The sequence below is a fragment of the Bubalus bubalis genome, chromosome 7 (assembly GCF_019923935.1).
Source record: "Bubalus bubalis isolate 160015118507 breed Murrah chromosome 7, NDDB_SH_1, whole genome shotgun sequence".
In the NCBI taxonomy this organism is placed as follows: domain Eukaryota; kingdom Metazoa; phylum Chordata; class Mammalia; order Artiodactyla; family Bovidae; genus Bubalus; species Bubalus bubalis.
Window position 1 is genome coordinate 106,489,162 of NC_059163.1, and position 21,347 is coordinate 106,510,508.

The following is a 21,347-nucleotide window of genomic DNA, read 5'->3' on the forward strand; positions in this document are numbered from 1 at the left end:
GAGACTGAAAAAGTTGGCTTAAAGCTCAACATTCAGAAAACGAAGATCATGGCATCCGGTCCCACCACTTAATGGGAAATAGATGGGGAAACAGTGGAAACAGTGTCAGACTTTATTTTGGGGGGCTCCAAAATCACTACAGATAGTGACTGCAGCCATGAAATTAAAAGACACTTACTCCTTGGAAGGAAAGTTATGACAAACCTAGATAGCATATTCAAAAGCAGAGACATTACTTTGCCAACAAAGGTTCATCTAGTCAAGGCTATGGTTTTTCCTGTGGTCATGTATGGATGTGAGAGTTGGACTGTGAAGAAGGCTGAGCGCCAAAGAATTGATGCTTTTGAACTGTGGTGTTGGAGAAGACTTTTGAGAGTCCCTTGGACTGCAAGGAGATCCAAGCAGTCCATTCTGAAGGAGATCAGCCCTGGGATTTCTTTGGAAGGAATGATGCTAAAGCTGGAACTCCAGTACTTTGGCCACCTCATGCAAAGAGTTGACTCATTGGAAAAGACTCTGATGCTGGGAGGGATTGGGGGCAGGAGGAGAAGGGGACGACAGAGGATGAGATGGCTGGATGGCATCACCGACTCGATGGACATGAGTTTAAGTGAACTCCGGGAGTTGGTGATGGATAGGGAGGCCTGGCATGCTGCGATTCATGGGGTCGCAAAGAGTCGGACACAACTGAACGACTGATCTGATCTGATCTGATCTGAAAGCACCATGGTAGGTATGATGGGAAAAAGAAAGAAAGACAAATACTTAATGTGATTTTATGATGCCTGGAGGGAGCTTATTCTAAAGGAGCTTAAAAATCCACTAGCAAAATTCTGTGGGCAATGATTCCAGAGCCAGCTGTTGGGTAAATACACACTGCTCATTACAATGGTGGAGAAGGAAATGGCAAACCACTCCAGTATTCTTGCCTAGAGAATCCCATGGACAAAGGAGCCTGGTGGGCTGTCGTCTATGGGGTCACACAGAGTCGGACATGACAGAAGCGACTTAGCAGCAGCAGCAGCAGCAGCATCACAATGGTAATAAGTATGAAGAAATTGCTAGATAAATGGCCATTTATCTAAAATATTCAAAGCTGACTAAAAATAGGGAAACTGTTATCTTTCAAACAAGGAAGTAGTTTAGCCAAGTCACCTTATTTATCTAGTATTATTAGGAATAAACTAGTTTTCCTAGAATTATTTTTCCAGCCTTTTCAAACTGAACATCCCTAAGTACTAAAATACTATTTCTATTAAACATTTTGAAGGAATAGGTTTCTAAAATATATCCTATGTTTTTTTCCTACTTATGAAATTGACCATGACTTTAATCTTTATTGGTATCTCAGGGTTACTGTTTAAATATTAACTCACGAACTAGCTATATACTATAGTGATACACTTGGAATTGTATTATAATGTAGAGTTGTTTTACAGAGAAGGTGCTGCTCTGATAGGATATTTGAATTAGAGTATCTCTTTGATTTCTCTTTTTATGTTTCTTGCCTCATTACAGGGCTTCCTATGCCCTATTATAGTTGATGTTCCTGCCTTTGTCAAACCTCCTTCAAACTGACATATTGAGATGGCCAGTGCAAAGAGAAATAACACAAAAAATTCTGATAGGAGTTTCCTTAAGAAAAAGAAATAGGATCCAGATGAGTATTAAAAGGGCATTCTTATGTGTAAGCTACAGGGAATTGGTATTCTTTTTTTTTTTTTTTTTTCGTTTTGCTGCTCAGAGATTGTCTTCATTTACTTTCAAATTTTTTGTTGTATTCTGAATAGCAAATGTTTCAGCTATCTCCCATCTGAGTTGGATATAACTTTATATTAATACTACTGCATTTTCGGATTGCTAAATATTTTTCTGGTGAAGTCCTTCCAACCAGAAATTAATCTATAAAAAGGAATAGGCTTCTATATCCTTGTTATGCCAGAAAAGGCAAACAAATTTATTAGCTTAATAATTTGGAGTTTAGCATTAAGGAGTATCAATCACAAATTCTACCATGAGAAATGCTATTGATCTACTTGCTGAAAAGAGAATAACCTTTACTGATTATATTTTTACCAAATAGATATTTTGATTTTGCTGTAATGAAATTTAGAACAATCAAAGACAGATTCTTAGCACTCTTCCCAAGTAGACTTATGAAATTGCTGGACCAAAAATGGAAATATGTAGAATTCTGAATGCAATGCCACCAGAAAATGTCTCTCTACAACTGACCAAAAAAAAAAAATCCTTAAAGAAATATCTGGGTGCTTAGAATATACCTCCATATTCTGAGCAAATGGATCCTTTGGATCACACAATGTTGAAGATATTCGATGGTTGCCACGGAAACATCGCTGACTTATATTCTGGGGGACTGGAAATGTCTGTCGAATGATGGTTAACCTTCCAATTGACCTTCTTACAAGTTCCTGTACATCCACATCATTTATTTCCTATAAGATAAGAAATGGAAGAATTAGAAATGTTATAGTACACAACAGAAACACAAAACTATTAATGAGTTGTTATCAGGAAATGCTAAGAGATTCTGTTACTGTAATACATTTGCTTAATGCTTAGCCCACATCCAAGTGAAAACAACACCACATGTTCATTAAAATAATCAACTCATTTGTAGTTGCTGTCTGTGCGTTAAATTATATGCATTTATGTATATAATTAATGAATGCCTAAATAATTTCAAATGAAGTGATGGACTTGAATACTTTTTATTTATAATAAGTTTATAATATGTTGAATACTTCAGAAAACTATGTGTTATCTAAACATTAGAAAAGGTCACAAAGTAAGCTGTTATTACACTTAATTATTCATTAATGGATTTCAAAGTACTTTGACGACATAGGAAGATAGTTGTAATGTAAGAATAATATATATATATATATATATATAAGCAATGAAAAGGGGGTTCTTAAATAACACAGTAGAGAGAGAGAGAGGAGGCATCATTTTTTAAGACTTTTCCCAATTATTTCTTAGAACTTTTGGTGTTAACTCATGGAGTTGTTTTGATAAGGAATAGATAAAATGCTCATTAACTGCTGAACTGATATATTAGTATATAATTGTGTTCTTAACATAAAGATAAAAAATTCTATTGATTAATACAAAATGAACTCCAGTGATGTTTATCCAAATTACTACTAGTTTGCATATAAGCCTTTGAGAACACAAAGGAAAGCATTTTCTTCTTCCTTTTCCCAGTCACCATCCAACTCTAGACTTAAACTTTAAGATTTGACTCAACTATGGATGTGAAAATAAAAAAGTAAGATAATATTTTTAACATACATCTGTTCTAATTGAACATTATTCTAACTGGAATTAGAATAGATGTGATCAAAATAAATTTTAGTTTTAATGTAGCCTTTACTTAGGTAGTTTGTAATTCATGGTATCCATTTGAAATCTTTTAAACCGATAAAGTCTTTGTAATTAACATATTATTGCTTTCAACAGATTCTTGCTGCTGCTGCTAAGTCGCTTCAGTCGTGTCCGACTCTGTGTGACCCCACAGACGGTAGCCCACCAGGCTCCCCCGTCCCTGGGATTCTCCTTGCAAGAACACTGGAGTGGGTTGCCATTTCTTTCTCCAATGCATGAAAGTGAAAAGTGAAAGTGAAGTCTCTCAGTCATGTCCGACTCTTTGTGACCCCATGGACTGCAGCCCACCAGGCTCCTCCGTCCACAGGATTTTCCAGGCAAGAGTACTGGAGTGGGGTGCCATTGCCTTCTCTGACAGATTCTTACAGCAACAGAAATAAAAGATTTGACATAGGATACATATTGGACTGCAATGAGTATTTCTCAGGTTTGCTTCAAAGAATTATCACAGAATAAAGAAAGAGAAAAAGATGACTTACAAGTGTAAATTTTCTTTGTCATAGAACATATTAGCTTTAAAATCCATCCTTTATTTATGATCTTTATGAAATAAAGATTTTTTCTGAAACTAAAATAACACCTGCCATCAGCCATATCTAGTATAATATCCTGGATTTCTAGTCAATTAATGTACCATAAAGATGATTTTTCTCAGTTTAAAATGCCGGCTTTTTCCTTTAGTGTGTATCATTTCACTGGCTACCAAAATATGTCTGGCAAAAGCAGGTCAGTTTTTAATTCTATGCCATCTACTCACAAAGTAAAATTAAACAGTGTCTACAGTGTCTATCAACTTCATGTTAGGTCTGAATTTTAAACAGGAAATGTTTAAAATAAATTTTTATTGTTATTCAATGTTATTACATGTTTAAATTTTTTTCCTATTATGCAGATAGGCATCTTGATTTTTAAAAAGCAGTGAAAAATTCTACCACTTCATAATATTGACTAAGTTGTGTCATATATGTGGTGTTTTTTCTTTAGCAATAAAAGATTTATCAATATTTTGTCAAATACCACTATTTCTACATGCTCCACTAGAGCTGAACTACAAATCAGCATATTAGAACAAAAATGTACATATATTAAGATCCCACTATATTTTGGGAAAAATACTAAGTACTTAACACATCATTTCATTTTCTGCTAAAAACTACATTTTGATTCAGATGTTGTTAATTCTCACTTACAAATAAAGAAGTAGGGAGATTCCAAGTTCTTCATCAACATACCCTTTACTCATAATGAGATTTTATAAATGTCATCAAAAGACACTCTGAAGTAATCATGTAAGGAATCCATTTTTCCTTACAGGAATTATTTAGATTAATATTCATGAGTGATAGGAATTAAAACAATAAAGATATATTATTCTAGAATTTAATAGCCTAATGATTCTATAAGGAATGGTACAGTCATCTATCAGGAGCCAAAGTCTTTGAGAGGACTATTTTTAAATCCATAAAAAAGGATGGTTACCTTTTACAAGTTCTAAAAGCTGAAGTCCTCAGATGTCTAAATGACTAAACTATATCTGAGAAAACGTCAGTTTGAATTGAATATATTTTGCCTATTATTATTTGAGGAAGGGAAAAGAAAGTAATTTTCTGGTAGGAAAGAATCTGCCATTCTGAATGAAGCTAACAGACAATCTGTCTCAAAAAATTCACTTGCAGTTTTAGTTTTGACACCTGATCTCAAAAATAGTTTGATAGTGATATGAAAACTTGATTAAGTAGCTATTTTATATTTACAGAACTTCTACATTCCAGAAGATGCATTTCAAAAGTGGTAAATACAATGTCATGTAAACAGTGGAAGCCAAGTAAATATTTAATCTTTTAAGAAATATTTTTAAAAGACAATTGTTAGGTAAGCTGCCTTATTAAAATATGAAGCTGTTGTATAATCTATTGGAATCTACGCTGTTCAAATGTGCAGACTTTTAAAAATGTTAAAATAACTGATTTAAAAAATAATCATATGAAGAACTAGTTTACCACACACTCAACTGAGTCCCCTGTACTACCTAAATATGCTACTAGGTTATATAGACATTTCCTGAGTCTGAAGGAATTTAAAGAAAGTAAATTAAACATTATTTGTCATTTTTGTATTATTTATTTCAGTGAGTATATTTATGAAATAAGAATTAATATTGCAATGAAAAAATGTTTTAGTGTACTTAATTTTTCTCAAGTGTTCTTCTTTAAGAGCAAAGCATTCAGCCTTTTTTTTTCTCCAAAAATTATTTACATGAATAATCAAAAATTATCAAGAGTCGAATCAATATATCCGAGAAAAGATTCTTATTCACTTTACTGTGCTAGTTTAACATAGGGTGAATTCTGAATGGAGTCAAAGCCAAGGAAGGGGAAAGCTAAAATATCTGGTAGGGCTATAACTCCACCAGAAACAGCCAATTTCCAGAACAAATCTTTTAGGAGAATTGGATCACTCCTGAATCCTTGTAGGATATCAGCTTTAAGCTTAAGTTAATAGAATTCCAGGGAAGGAATGACTCAAAATCTATTAGATCGGATGCTAATCTGTATTACATAAACTATTTCAGAATAGGATTCCTTCCTCCTTTCCTATCTTTTATCTCTTAATATCTAATGAAGTTCTCGGCGTATAGTAGGTATTCATTAAATGTATTGTCAAATAAAAAATTGAATGAATGGCAAGATTTCAGCAAACCATCTTGGAAAGATAGATCCCTGAAACTTTAAGTAGAGACACTGGGGTGCTTTAATAACTTTATCTATTATAAATAAAGCAGATTTTAGTAATGATATTAAGCAGTGTGCTATGTAGTATAATTTGAAAAATTATATTTATTGTTGTGTTATTGGTATGTTTATGCTCTCCATACTTTAACAAAAAAGACCCTTTGATGCTTCCATAAAGTTTAACAGTAATGTGAAATTATTATACAAATACCATGAAACATGGAAAAAAACCAACTGCAGACTATAAAAGTGGAAAGAGGAACAGAATGTCAACTTTCTGCTTGACAGATTAGTAGAGAGCAGTTCAATTAATCACCAAACTAGAAAAATGAAAAATATTCATTACACATATTCAAATTTCAACCATAACAACAACTTCTTCACTGCAGAAGTAAGCAGTGATTAGCAGAGAATAATGGCTTAAACTAAAAAACTAGTTTTTAAATAAGAAGTCAGGACACCAAGGGTCAGGTTTAGTATCATCAGGGAATGGAAGACTACATATAGCATTATGCTTCTTGCTGCTCTAAACAGTGTGTGTGTGTGTGTGTGTATTAAGTGGTATTGAAACACTAAGTGGTATTGACCTGCTCTGCCTAAAGTTATATCTCTGCTCAAGGACTAGTTAGGAGGGCTGTGGGGAAAAAACAGCCAAGGGTTTCAGTAACAAAGTGAAGTGACATTTATAACAATTTACAGTAGGAAACTAACATGCGAATGAGAAAAGAACTGAGGTTTTCTATACCGTGTTCTATACTTCTAATATGTATTTATGTATGTATATCTTCTTATCTGAGCTTCTAACTTGTAAAACTTAAATAAAGTGCTAGGCCATCTGTTTCGGGACCCTGAAAGGATGACAATACTTATAAGGAAAGGCTGTTCTCTGCTGGATCACCTGATTGCAGGGAAAAGATAAATACCATTTCCAACTACTAGCGTATGATTGATTACACCATATGAACTAGCATAGCCTCTCATTATTATAGCACATTTGATGCAAATGAAACAAATTTACTGTTTTCAAGCTTTAGCATCAATTTGTATCACCATGCACAATGCCAACTTTGATTTATAGTTTCTTTGAGAAACTGTTGGTGCAATAAGATTAAGTAAATGTTTGCAACTCATTTTAAAATTAGCAACAAAATAGTAGCTACACAAAGCAAACTAATCAGATTCATAATGTCCATGTTCAAACAAAATGGGAATTTGCAAGTTGTTGGATTTTGTTGTTGTTGTTGCTCCTTTTAGAGTTTATTATTTTCCTAGGAAACCTGAGGAGTTCATGTTTCTCATTTTATGGAAATTAAGATAAATTTTGATTCATTTATTATAAACAGACCTATAAAACAAATAAAGGTAGTGAGACTCAAGTTTCCTGAGGCATATTTCAGAGAGAATGAAGTGGCTGGATGGAATCATGTAGAATTAAGAGGGCTGAGCACAGATACATATATGGATGGTATTTCTTAGGGATGAAAGTACAGAAAATATACTTGATTTCTGATTTTTTTAACCTAGTTTAGGGAAAAAATATAATAACCAATGTAAACAGTGCAGGCTGTGACCATGAGATTTTTCAAAGACTAAGTGGTATTGACCTGCTCTGCCTAAAATTATCTCTCTGCTCAAGGACTAATAAGGAGGACTGTGAGTAAAAAAGAGATAAGGGTTTCAGTAATGGTAAAAGTGAAGCTATAGTTATAACAATTTACAGTGGGAAACATGTGAATGAGAAAATACTGAGGTTTTTCTATACTGTGTTTTATACTTCTAATATTTATTGAGTTATTAGATTGTTTTTTGTGTGGATTTTTTTTTTGTAAAATAGGGACTCAAATTATGAAACAGTTGTTGAAAGACATCATTGGCCCTAATATTTTATGAAATAAAACGTAATGAGAAGTTTAACAGAATGAGTTACAATCTTTATGAAAGATATAGTAAAATATAAGCTAGTGCTCTTTCCATAAATGAAATACATACTACTTAAACTTCCTCTTTATAATATGAAAAAGCAGTTTCTTCCATAGCACAAACTGACAAGCAAGCAGTAGACAGACGGTCATTGGTGTCATGGGAAGCTCTCTCTACCTGGGTTCACATGTTCAAGATACAAGGATAACATTAGAAGTTAAGTTGAATATGGGGAAAATGTTAATTCAGGGGTCCTTTCTGCAATCTTACCAAAGAATAGAAAAGAATGGGCATTCCATTTATCAGTTGTAAGTGTTAATTTGTTTGATTAATCCATGTCTGTAAAGAGGCAAGTAATCACTTTTCCCCCCTAGTCATCAATATTGACACAAACAAGTAAAACAGCTCCAGTTTGTTTCACATCAAAAAAGCTGAGTGGCCTACTCCCCATCAGAAGGTGGGTGTGAAACAAAAATAAGAAATTAGGAGGATTCTCTATTTCAAAAAATAGTAATCCAGAAAATATTAAGCTAAAGACAAAAAGTAACAGAAAACTTACTGGCTCCTATAAGGTTGAAATTTAGGAGCATAAATTTCAAAAATATAATCTATAAGGAAAATTATTTTTAAAAAAAGCAACAACAACCAAAGCTTTAGACTGGAAAAGACTAAGTTTTAAATCCCATTATTACCACTTAATAGTTGCATAATATTTGACAAACCATTCGATTTATTTCAACTTTAGATTCTTTGGGAAAAAAGAGATAAAAATACCTAGAAAAGGTATTTCTAGGTATGTGGTTGGTTTGTTGTCTCCCTTTCCCTTAATCCATTCTGATGTTTACCCATTCTAGATTGACTTAAAACTTCATTGAAAAGCAGATCTGACATACACACGTTATCTGTAGGGATCTCTGAAGAACACATCTTAATCTGACATAAGAAATACGCCGACAAATCATGTAGAATCAAAGTCTGGCAGGCAAAAAATAGGTTTGTAAAATGTTTCCAGTGCCTTTAAACTGAACAAAAAGAACCATCAAGAGAGCTAAAATTCATCAGTGAAGGGTGTTGTAGGAGAAACAACTTGAAACTAGAATCATTTTTATTTCTCTCTCTTTTTAAATTTTATTTTATTTTTAAACTTTACATAATTGTATTAGTTTTGCCAAATATGGAAAGGCAAGACCCCATTTCCTCAATACTTCATAACACTATTTTTTATTCAACAAAATAATATGTGAGTAAGTGATCTGTGAACTTTTAATGTACTCTGATCATTATTGCAATACCATTTACTGTCATTTGTCAGGCACCATGTTCAGAGCATTCAATAATATTTCACTTAATTTTCATTAAGAACTGGTAAAGTAAATGTTGTTGTACATACAGTACAAGCTAATAAATAACCCCTGAGGCACAGGATATTTTATTATATATCCATAGTAACACAGCTATGAACCAATTTCAAAGTCAGGATTGAGCCTGTCTTGCTGAATTCAAGACTAGAATTCTTGTCAAAAATGCTACTTTGCTCCTGAGATAAAATGTATTATTCTATAATTCAACATTAGTATCATTTGATAAACAACACATTATTTTTTCCATAAGTAATAGATATACTGAATACTAGATCTATATCTCATTACTTGTCCCTGACTAATCTACTCATTTTCCTTTCTAACTCTGACTGGCAGGTGCTAATGGTACAACCTATTTCACAGGGCTCTCGTGTTATAATACTGTATTTTTAATCTTATGCATTGTTTTTGCAAAAAAATCTTCCACAAGAAATTTGACAAGTTGGTGGATTTTAAAACAGTTGTGTTTCTTTATGAAAAGCAAAACAATCTGCTCTTATTTATTCATATTCATGTGAGGAACTATTTAATCCACTTGTAGTAAGGGGGTGGGATATAAAAGTTCTAGAAACAACAGTAAAATATAAATGGAACACAGGCCCTCCACTGGGAGGGATTCACTTTGCGTACAAAGAAGAACTGTACTTTTTATAAAAATGATCTCTGATGTCAGCAGTGTGTGCCAACGGAAAAGGCTAAAAGATACTCAGTGGGGAAGACATTCTGTATTTACTTTATTCATACAAAGCCCTTTATAATTTGCAAAAACTCCTTATTCTATTTTATTTAACAGCATCCTTTCAGTGAGCTGAAAGTTTACTCTGTGTTCCTGTTAGAAACTCAAAGCTGTAGCCGTGACTATACTTATGAAAACAGGACTCAGAGTCGACAGTAAGGTTTAGTTAGATTTACCTCATTTATAATGATCCAGTGACAGTCAAAAGCAACCAAATTAGTCTCCACAACCTGGAACAGAAAACAAACCAGCTATCAGTCGGCATGAATTGTGAAAAACAAACCAAACTAAAAAGATATTCTTGACAAATGACAAAGATGTATCACATGTTGGAAAGGTCCTTTTCAACTGAAAAGTCAACTGAAAATGGAAAACCGTTACAGTACAACATGGTAGAAGCATTTGTGTTCATCTTTTAAGTGCAGTGTAGACTCTCTAAGTTTGAAAATAAAGTTAATTAAAAGCCTAGAAAAACAAAGGCTTCGAATGAAAAAAGAATACAAATAATACTGTTTTTGTGATTTAACTGAGTAGAATTTGCATTGAATTTCCTAGTCCAAATAAAGCTTTGGTGACCTTGTATCATCTACCTAATAAATATCTAAGTATATATCCTTCCATTATCTGGCTCTAATTTAACATTCTTATCTGTTACTTCCCTGTGTATGTGTTTTGTCATCGTCTTGACAAAGTAAAATGTCCATGTTCCAAAAACTTTTGAGTATGTGTATTGAGGAGATCCAATTGTAAAATTATCTGAATAAAAAGACTATAAAAGTGATGGACAGATCCAACCAGTCCATTCTTAAGGAGATCAGCCCTGGGATTTCTTTGGAGGGAATGACGCTAAAGCTGAAACTCCAGTACTTTGGCCACCTCATGTGAAGAGTTGACTCATTGGAAAAGACTGATGCTGGGAGGGATTGGGGGCAAGAGGAAAAGGGGACGACAGATGATGAGATGGCTGGATGGCATCACTGACTCGATGGACGTGAGTCTGAGTGAACTCCGGGAGTTGGTGATGGACAGGGAGGCCTGGCGTGCTGTGATTCATGGGGTCGCAAGGAGTCGGACACGACTAAGCGACTGAACTGAACTGAACTGATGAATTACTTTTGGAGAGGAAAATTGCAATCCACTCCAGTATTCTTGCCTGGAGAATCCCATGGTCAAGACTGGTGGGCTACAATCCATGGGGTCGCAGGGAGTCTGACACAATTGAGTGACTAATGCATACACAATGCATAAATTACTTTTTGGGGTTAGTCTTTGTCCTACTGAGAAATGCCTACTGAAAGATCCATTGCATCATGAGAAACAATTGGAATTACATTTATGTGAGTCAATACTTTCTCAATTATATAATTATTTGGAGAATATTTTTTAAATTTTGGTATACATTTTATACTATTTCCATATATATCATCACATAGATTCCCATGATCTTACTAAGGTGCCTTAATAAATATCTTATCACAGAAGTGAGGACATGTGATCTATTTTTAAACTATACTATTATTATTGCTTTTGAAATATACACATGTTCAACTTTAGGTGAAACAATGTAGAAAGTATGACCAATGGCAGTTTTCAATTTTAGCTTAAAAAGTCACTTTATACCAGTAATGGCATCCATTGTTTCTAATTTAATAATTATTTTACTTTAATCATCTTAGATAAACTATCACCAGTAACTTATTAGCAATAAAAAGTGTTATAGAAAATAAGTGTTTTAAAAGCTATTTATATAAAGTGTATATTTATATATTATGTTGATATGTATATATGACATACTATTATATCTATACTAGTGTGTAATATGGAGAAGGCAATGGCACCCAACTCCAGTACTCCTGCCTGGAAAATCCCATGGACGGAGGAGCCTGGTAGGCTGCAGTCCATGGGGTCGCTAAGAGTGGGACACGACTGTGCGACTTCACTTTCACTTTTCACTTTCATGCATTGGAGAAGGAAATGGCAACCCTCTCCAGTATTCTTGCCTGGAGAATCACAGGGACGGGTGGGCTGCCATCTCTGGGGTCGCACAGAGTCAGACACGACTGAAGCAACTTAGCAGCAGCAGCAGTGTGTAATATATGTATATATTAATATATACATATATCTCCAGAGAAATAAATTTTACAGTAGAGTTAAAAGAAAAGGTAAAAAGGAGTGATAATAATATTGTTTATGTTTTTCCCAATTAAATGGAGCTAAAGTGAATACTCTTAGGAAAGACATATTTACATAAAAATAAATTCTCAGTTATTTTTGTAGATAACAAATATCAAACAACTATTATAAATACTAAATCAATACATCTATCTGATAATTTAACTTTTTATTCATATTAATCACTTTCCGTTTGATATATTTTAGACTAAGTAATGTATCGAACTAACTGCATTACCAGCTTGAAGGACTGAATTAGTAATACAACTGGACAAAGGATTAAGAAGATACGTAAGGCATTCTAGAATATTTTAAGTCTTCATATTTACATTTATACTAGGGGCTTTCTCAGTGGCTTAGTGGTAAAGAGTCTGTCTGTAATGCAGGAGACTTGCAGGGGACACAGGTTTGATCCCTGGGTCAGGAAGATCCCCTGGAGTAGGAAATGGCAACTGACTGTATTAATTACATTCTTGCCTGGAAGATCCCATAGACAGAGGAACCTGGCCGGCTACAGGATCATGAGGTCGCAAAAGAGTCAGGCACGACTGAGCAACTAAAGAACAACATACTAGAACTCAGAACAGAGAAATTGTTTCTTTTTCTTATCTTCCTTACTTAAGTAGCACATTTCCTATTTCAGCAGTAAACATATTTTAAGCCAATGAAAAGGATTAAGCGATTTGATTGAAATATTTACTCCCTTTTATTTTTCTAGTGGGAACCTATTTTATACCTAATTCCATCACTGTTATAGTTGTTTGGTTTCATTCTGTGGACTTATATAAATGTCTAGCAAGTTAGTACAGCCTAACTATACTATTTACTCCCAAATTTCAATTTTCGTTGATTGTTATGAAATAATAAAGGTCCTACAAATAATGTATACTGTATTACCATATAATAATAAGCACTGCCCAAAAGATCACGTGATGCTTGGGCTATGAAAGACAATGGCAGTAAGAAAAGATTAACCAATGGTTTAACTAGTAGGTTTGGTTACAATATAACACGAATAAAGGAAGTAGGGGTTTTCCTTGGTTATCTGTTTTTCTCCCCTCTTGTCCCATGTTTCTCGCTTATCACTACACATGTATACATTAATAACATAGAGGGACCCAGGTTCATATTCATATAGAGTTGCTTCCACATCAATGTAGAGTAACACAGTTATAACAAATGAGACTATCCTACTTCCCAAGCAGCTTAGCTTACTTTAAGAAAATTGAACAAAAAAGGGGGGCAAAAATCAAGTCCTGTCAGGAAGATAAGCGATGAGTAAGGACAGACCATCTGTCACTGGCAGGAACTTTAGAACTTCTGAATCTTTAGAAAAGCTTGACAATTTATCACCATGTCTTCCATCATCCGTTCTCAAATCTTTAGATGTGCTAAATATAAGACAATCCAAAGCAAAGAAACTGCCGGAGCGTATATCTCACTGGTAATAAATGTGGAACAGTTCCTATGAGCACAGAGGACAATTTAATTGACTCAACAATAACAGCAGCATGCTGTTTTTCACTCAACCTTGTAGCTTAACTAAATTAAGCTCACTCCCTTTGCAGGATATACTACATAATCCACATTTGTGCAAAGGGTTCCCATGCTCTGTGCATCTGCAGCAGCAAACATATCAGGTGTTTGCTTGCTACTACTGCCCATTCCAAATTGTCAAGTGGAATCCTTGAGTGACAGTCTGCCTCGGGAAAGGCACTCGCAGTTATTTGGAGCAAGTGGCCAAAGAAATACTGAAAAGTTACTCCCATCCTGGCTCCTCATCTACTGTGATACTATAGCTTATATCTGCATTTCTCAAACTGTATTCTGTGGGACACTATTTTCACTAAAATTTGTTAGCTTTCTGTAGCCAAACCCGATTTAGAAATGTTGAGTTAAGCCAAGTTAAAGAGATGTATTACTGCATTAATCCTCAAAGCTTTTAACAGATTAATATCAATATTAAAATATAACTAACATAAAAGTCATATTAATGTGTAATATTGTTTTATACATTATTATTTTGAGCATATGGCTTCAGACTTAAGAGCATGAGCTCTGAAGTCAGAGATTTTTCTTTATTATCTTACAGTGTGACTTTGAACATATGACCAGTTCTGTGGCCTCAGTTTCCTTCTTTGTCATTAGGGTTCATGACAGGACCCACAACTAAACTACCACCAAGACAGTCATGAAAAAGGTTAAATGCAATAATAGCACATACTAAAAACTCTCAGTGAATATCAACACCTCATACTTTAATAAATGTGCTTTATAGATCTCCAAGGTACTTGGAATTTAGCATATTCCAAAATATTTTGATCATGGAAACCATTTTTCCCCCAATACAAATCTCATGGGATTAGTACTTTTGGGGAGATATAGACTGGAACCTATGCTAATTAGTCACACATATTTAAGAGTTCTAAAATTGTACTGAAGCACCACAAGAAAATTCATAATTTCAAAAGCATGGCCTTATAATAATCCTAGAGAGAGTTTTCCAACTAATACAGGAATTTTTTTTCACAAAACAAAACTTATACAAAAAGTTGAATCAACATATTTTATGTAAAACCCAAATGCATATGTAATAGATCTAACAAAAGTAATATTTGTTCTTCTTTTCATTTTTTATAAATCTAAATTTTTATCCATTTCTAGTTAAAATAAGATAAAATCAAATCAAATCACTATTTCTTTTCCAATAAAATATAGAAAGATATATATCAAGTGTAAAATTTATAGTACATAATAGATTATTAGCAAGGAATTCATGGATTTACGGTACAAACTCAATATCCAATTGCCTGAGTGTCATATATGGGTCAACTGTACTATTAATACAATAGAGTTCTGCTATAAAACACAATACAATTAAATACTATAATTTTCTGAAATACAGAGTCATAATACAAAACCCCAGACTTCAGGTACACTATACATGCACATGACTTTGTTTTTGTTTTTAGCTTATTTGGTCTTCCTCTCACTAGAAGAAGTGAGTTCAGTTCAGTTCAGTCCCTCAGTCCCTCAACTCTTTGCAACCCCATGGACTTCAACACACCAGGTCTCCGTGTCCATCACCAACTCCTGGACATTACTCAAACTCATGTCCATTGAGTCAGAGATGCCATTCAACCACCTCATCTTCAGTCAGCCCCTTCTCCCGATTTCAATCTTTCCCAGCATCAGGGTCTTTTCAAATGAGTCAGTTCTTTGCATCAGGTGGCCAAAGTACTGGAGTTTCAACTTTAGCATCAGCCCTTCCAATGAATATTCAGGACTAACTTCCTTTAGGATAGACTAGTTGGATCTCCTTGCTTTCCAAGGGACTCTCAAGAGTCTTCTTCAACACAACAGTTCAAAGCATCAATTCATCAGTGCTTAGCTTTCTTTATAGTCCAACTCTCACTTCCATACATGACTATTGGGAAAAACACAGGTTTCTCTAGATGGACCTTTATTGCCAAATAATGTTTCTGCTTTTTAATAAGCTGTCTAGGTTGGTCATAACTTTTTTCCCAAGGAGCAAGTGGCTTTTAATTTCCTGGCTGCAGTCACAATCTGTAGTGATTTTGGAGCCCCCCAAAATAGTCTGTCACTATTTCCACTGTTTCCCCATCTATTTCCCATGAAGTGACGGGACCAGATGCCATGATCTTAGTCTTCTGAATGTTGAGTTATAAGCCAACTTATTCACTCTCCACTTTCACTTTCATCAGGCAACTCTTTAGTTCTCCGCTTTCTGCCATAAAGGTGGTATCATCCTTGTGACACCTATCTCAAAATGCTCAAAATTCTCCAGGTCAGTCTTCAACAGTATGCAAACCACTGGATTTAAAAAAGGCAGAGGAACCAGAGATCAAATTGCCATGATCTTAGTTTTCTGAGGTTAAGTTTTCTAAGGTTAGTTTTTCTAAGGTTTTCTTAGTTTTTCTAAGGTTATTCTAAGTTTTTTCCTAAGGTTTTTCTAATTTTTTTCTTACTTTTTCTAAGGTTAAGAAAACTAAGTTTTCTTAGTTTTCTTAGCATATCTGAGGTTATTGATATTTCTCCCAGCAATCTTTATTCCAGCTTGTACTTCATCTAGTCCAGCATTTCTCATGATGTACTCTGAATATAAGTTAAATAAGCAGGGTGACAATATGTAGCCTGGAAGTACTCCTTTCTCATGGAACCAGTCTGTTGTTCCGTGTCCAGTTCTAACTGTTGCTTCTTGACCTGAATGCAGATTTCTCAGGAGGCAGGTCAGGTGGTCTGGTAATCCCATCTCTTTAAGAATTTTCCACAGTTTTTTGTCATCCACACAGTCGAAGGTTTTGGGTGGTCAATAAAGCAGAAGTAGATGTTTTTCTGGAATTCTCTTGCTTTTTCAAATGATCCAGCGGATGTTGGCAATTTGATCTCAGGTTCTTCTGCCTTTTCTAAATCCAGCAGTTCACATACTGTTGAAGACTGGTGGGAGAATTTTGAGCATTCCTTTGCTAGCATATGAGAAGAGTGCAATTGTGTGGTAGTTTGAGCATTTTCAGCATTGTCTTTCTTTGGGATTGGAATGAAAACTGACCTTTTCCAGTCCTTTGGCCACTGCTGAGTATTCCTAGTTTGCTGGCATATTGAGTGCAGCACTTTCACAGCATCATCTTTTAGGATTTGAAATAGTCAACTGGAATTCTATCACCTCTATTAGCTTTGTTCATAGTGACGCTTCCTAAGGTCCAATTGACTTCTCATTCCACTATGTCTGGCTCTAGGGGAGTGATCACATCATCAAGATTATTTGGGTCGTGAAAATCTTTTTTATATAGTTCTTCTGTGGATTCTTGCCACCCCTTCTTAAAACCTTCTGCTTCTGTTAGGTCCATACCATTTCTGTCTTTTATTGTGCCCATCTTTGCATGAAATGTTCCCTTGGTATCTCTAATTTTCTTCTTCTTTTTTTTTTTTAAATATATTTTATTTATTTATTTTTAATTTTATTTTATTTTTAAACTTTACATAATTGTATTAGTTTTGCCAGAGATCTCAAGTCTTTCCCATTCTGTTGTTTTCCTCTATTTCTTTGCATTGATCACTGAGGAAGGCTTTCTTATCTCCCCTGGCTATTCTTTGGAACTCTGCATTCAGATGCTTATATCTTTCCTTTTCTTCTTTGCCTTTCACTTCTCTGTGTTTCATAGCTGTTTGTAAGGCCTCCTCAGTCAACTGTTTTGCCTTTTTTGCATTTCCTTTTCTTAGGGAATGTCTTGATCACTGTCTCCTGTATAATCACGTGAACCTCCGTCCATAGTTGATCAGGCACTCTGTCTATCACTTCTAATCCCTTGAATCTATTTGTCACTTCCACTGGATAATCGTAAGTGATTTGATTTAGGTCATACCTAAATGGTCTAGTGGTTTTCCCTACTTTCTTCAATTTAAGTCTGAATTCGGCAATAAGGAGTTCATGATCTGAGCCACAGTCAGCTTCTAGTCCTGTTTTTGCTGACTGTATAGAGCTTTTCCATCTTTGGCTGCAAAGAATATAATCAATTTGATTTCAGTATTGACCATCTGGTGATGTCCATGTGTAGAGTTCAAGTGTGGAGTTCATGTAGAAAGATGAACTCCCCAGGTCGTTAGGTGCCCCATATGCTACTGGAGAAGAGTGGAGAAATAACTCCAGAAAGAATGAAGAGATGGAGCCAAAGCAAAAACACCACCCAGTTGTGGATGTGACTGGTAATGGAAGTAAAGTGCAATGGTATAAAGAGCAATGTTGCATAGGAACCTGGAATCTTAGGTCCATCAATTAAGGCAAATTGGAAGTGGTCAAACAGGAGATGGAAAGTGTGAACATCAACAATTTAGGAATCAGCAAACTAAAATGGACTGGAATGGGTGAATTTAACTCAGATGACCATTATATCAACTACTGTGGGCAAGAATCCCTTAGAGGAAATGGAGTAGCCATCATAGTGAACAGAAGAGTCCAAAATGCAGTTCTTGGATACGATCTCAAAAATGACAGAATGATCTCTGTTCGTTTCCAAGGCAAACCATTCAATATCACAGTAATCCAAGTCTATGACCCGACCAATAACTCTGAAGAAGCTGAAGATGAATGATTCTATGAAGACCTACAAGACCTTTTAGAACTAACACCCAAAAAAGATGTCCTTTTCATTATAGGGGCCTGGAATGCAGAAGTAGGAAGTCAAGAAACACCTGGAGAAATGGGCAAATTTGGCCTTGGAGTACAGAATGAAGCAGGGCAAAGGCTAATAGAGTTTTGATATTGCACAGGAGACAGGGATCAAGACCTTCCCCGTGGAAAAGAAATGCAAAAAAGCAAAATGGTTGTCTGAGGAGGCCTTACAAATAGCTATGCAAAGAAGAGAAGTGAAAAGCAAAGGAGAAAAGGAAAGATATTCTCATTTGAATGCAGAGTTCCAAAGAATAGCAAGGAGAGATAAGAAAGCCTTCCTCAGCAATCAGTGCAAAGAAATAGAGGCAAAAAACAGAATGGGAAAGACTAGAGAGTGCTTCAATAAATTAGAGATACCAAGGGGACATTTCATGCAAAGTGGGCTCGATAAAGGACAGAAATGGTATGGACCTAACAGAAGCAGAAGATATTAAGAAGAGGTGGCAAGAATACTCTGAAGAACTGTACAAAAAAGATCTTCACGACCCAGATAATCATGATGGTGTGATCACTCACTCAGAGCCAGACATCCTGGAATGTGAAGTCAAGTGGGCCTTAGAAAGCATCACTACAAACAAAGCTAGTGGAGGTGATGGAATTTCAGTTGAGCTATTTCAAATCCTGAAAGATGATGCTGTGAAAGTGCTGCACTCAATATGCCAGCAAATTTGTAAAACTCAGCAGTGGCCACAGGACTGGAAAAGGTCAGTTTTCATTCCAATCACAAAGAAAGGCAATGCTGAAGAATGCTCAAACTACCGCACAATTGCACTCATCTCACACGCTACTAAAGTAATGCTCAGAATTGTCCAACCCAGGCTTCAGCAATACATGAACCGTGAACTTCCAGATGTTAAGGCTGGTTTTAGAAAAGGCAGAGGACCCAGAAACCAAATTGCCAACATCTGCTGGATCATGGAAAAAAGCAAGAGAGTTCCAGAAAAACATCTATTTCTGCTTTATTGACTATGCCAAAGCCTTTGACTGTGTGGATCACAATAAACTGTGGGAAATTCTGAAAGAGATGGGATTACCAGACCACCTGACCTACCTTTTGAGAAACCTATATGCAGGTCAGGAAGCAACAGTTAGAACTGGACATGGAACAACAGACTGGTTCCAAATAGGAAAAGGAGTACGTCCAGGCTGTATATTGTCACCCTGCTTATTTAACTTCTATGCAGAGTACATCATGAAAAACGCTGGGCTGGAAGAAGCACAAGCTGGAATCAAGATTTCTGGGAGAAATATCAATAACTTCAGATATGCAGATGACACCACCCTTATGGCAGAAAGTGAAGAGGAACTAAAAAGCCTCTTGATGAAAGTGAAAGCGGAGAGTGAAAAAGTGCCTTAAAGCTCAACATTCAGAAAACGAAGATCATGGCATCTGGTCCCATCACTTCATGGCAAATAGATGGGGAAACAGTGGAAACAGTTGTCAGACTTTATTTTTTTGGGCTCCAAAATCACTGCAGATGGTGACTGCAGCCATGAAATTAAAAGACGCTTACTCCTTGGAAGGAAAGTTATGACCAACCTAGATAGCATATTTAAAGGCGGAGACATTACTTTGTCAACAAAGGTCCGTCTAGTCAAGGCTATGGTTTTTCCAGTGGTCATGTATGGATGTGAGAGTTGGACTGTGAAGAAAGCTGAGCGCTGAAGAATTGATGCTTTTGAGCTGTGGTGTTGGAGAAGACTCTTGAGAGTCCCTTGGACTGCAAGGAGATCCAACCAGTCCATCCTAAAGGAGACCAGTCCTAGGTGGTCAGTGGAAGGACTGATGCTAAAGCTGAAACTCCAATACTTTGGCCACCTCATGTGAAGAGTTGACTCATTGGAAAAGACTCTGATGCTGGGAGTGATTGGGGGCAGGGAGAGAAGGGGACGACAGAGGATGAGATGGCTGGATGGCATCACCGACTTGATGGATGTGAGTTTGAGTGAATTCTGGGAGTTGGTGATGGACAGGGAGGCCTGACGTGCTGCAATTCATGGAGTCGCAAAAAGTCAGAAACGACTGAGCGACTGAACTGAACTGAAGAGAATGCACTGGTCATACCAAACACCCTCTTCCAGCAATACAAGAGAAGACTCTACACATAGACATCACCAGATGGTCAATACCGAAATCAGAAGAACTGAAGCCACTATGTAAACAGGCACTGGAGTATCATTTCTCTGGATTCCACTTTTAAATCCCACGTATGTCCAGCAGATGGCATTAGTAATCTCTTGCACTGATAGTGGGCAGCAAGAGAATATTCTGTAAAGACTGCCTTGTTTGCCTTTCCCCTGGAGCTCAGCATGGATCCCCCAACTCTCTTGTGTTCTTATCCAAGCAGCCACTATCTGCCATCCCACTCTGTGCCTCTTGCTTTAGAATTTCTGCTCTGATCTTCCAGCTGGAAGACCACAAATATACTTTCATCCAAATCCTCTTGTCATTACTGCCAAAGTTATTTCATAAACGGATATGCTAGAACTATTGTTACTGCTGTGCAGTTGGGTCTTCCCACACCCCCTGGGAGATGGAAATATGCCACCGCTGAGATCTGGCCAACATTATGCTACCTGCTATGCTTCTTAATGTGGAAATTGGGTGCTAAAGAAAGAAACTAGGGAATCTGTGTTCCTCATATGGCATTGACCACTTTCCTGTGTCCTATATTACTGAGCAGTGATTAAAAGTGAATTCAAGATTTTAATACCTCGCCTGATGAGGAGATAAATAAATATTTGACAATTATTTCTAGTGAAGGGGACCACCATGCTACTGTTTCTGCTTGCACTGGTATTTTTTTAAGATGTGAGCCATAGTGATA

At 35.8% G+C, this 21,347-nt stretch overlaps 1 protein-coding gene across 1 annotated transcript in view; it reads right to left on the reverse strand.

Moving 5' to 3' along the window:
- GRID2 (glutamate ionotropic receptor delta type subunit 2) overlaps positions 1-21,347 on the reverse strand; it is a 1,609,032-nt gene that overhangs the window by 614,485 nt on the left and 973,200 nt on the right. Inside the window, exons 5-6 of the mRNA XM_025290706.3 lie at positions 10,334-10,387; positions 2,283-2,456 (exon numbers count right to left, since the gene is read on the reverse strand). Coding sequence (XP_025146491.1) covers positions 2,283-2,456; positions 10,334-10,387 — 228 coding nt within the window. The remainder of the gene's footprint in view (positions 1-2,282; positions 2,457-10,333; positions 10,388-21,347) is intronic.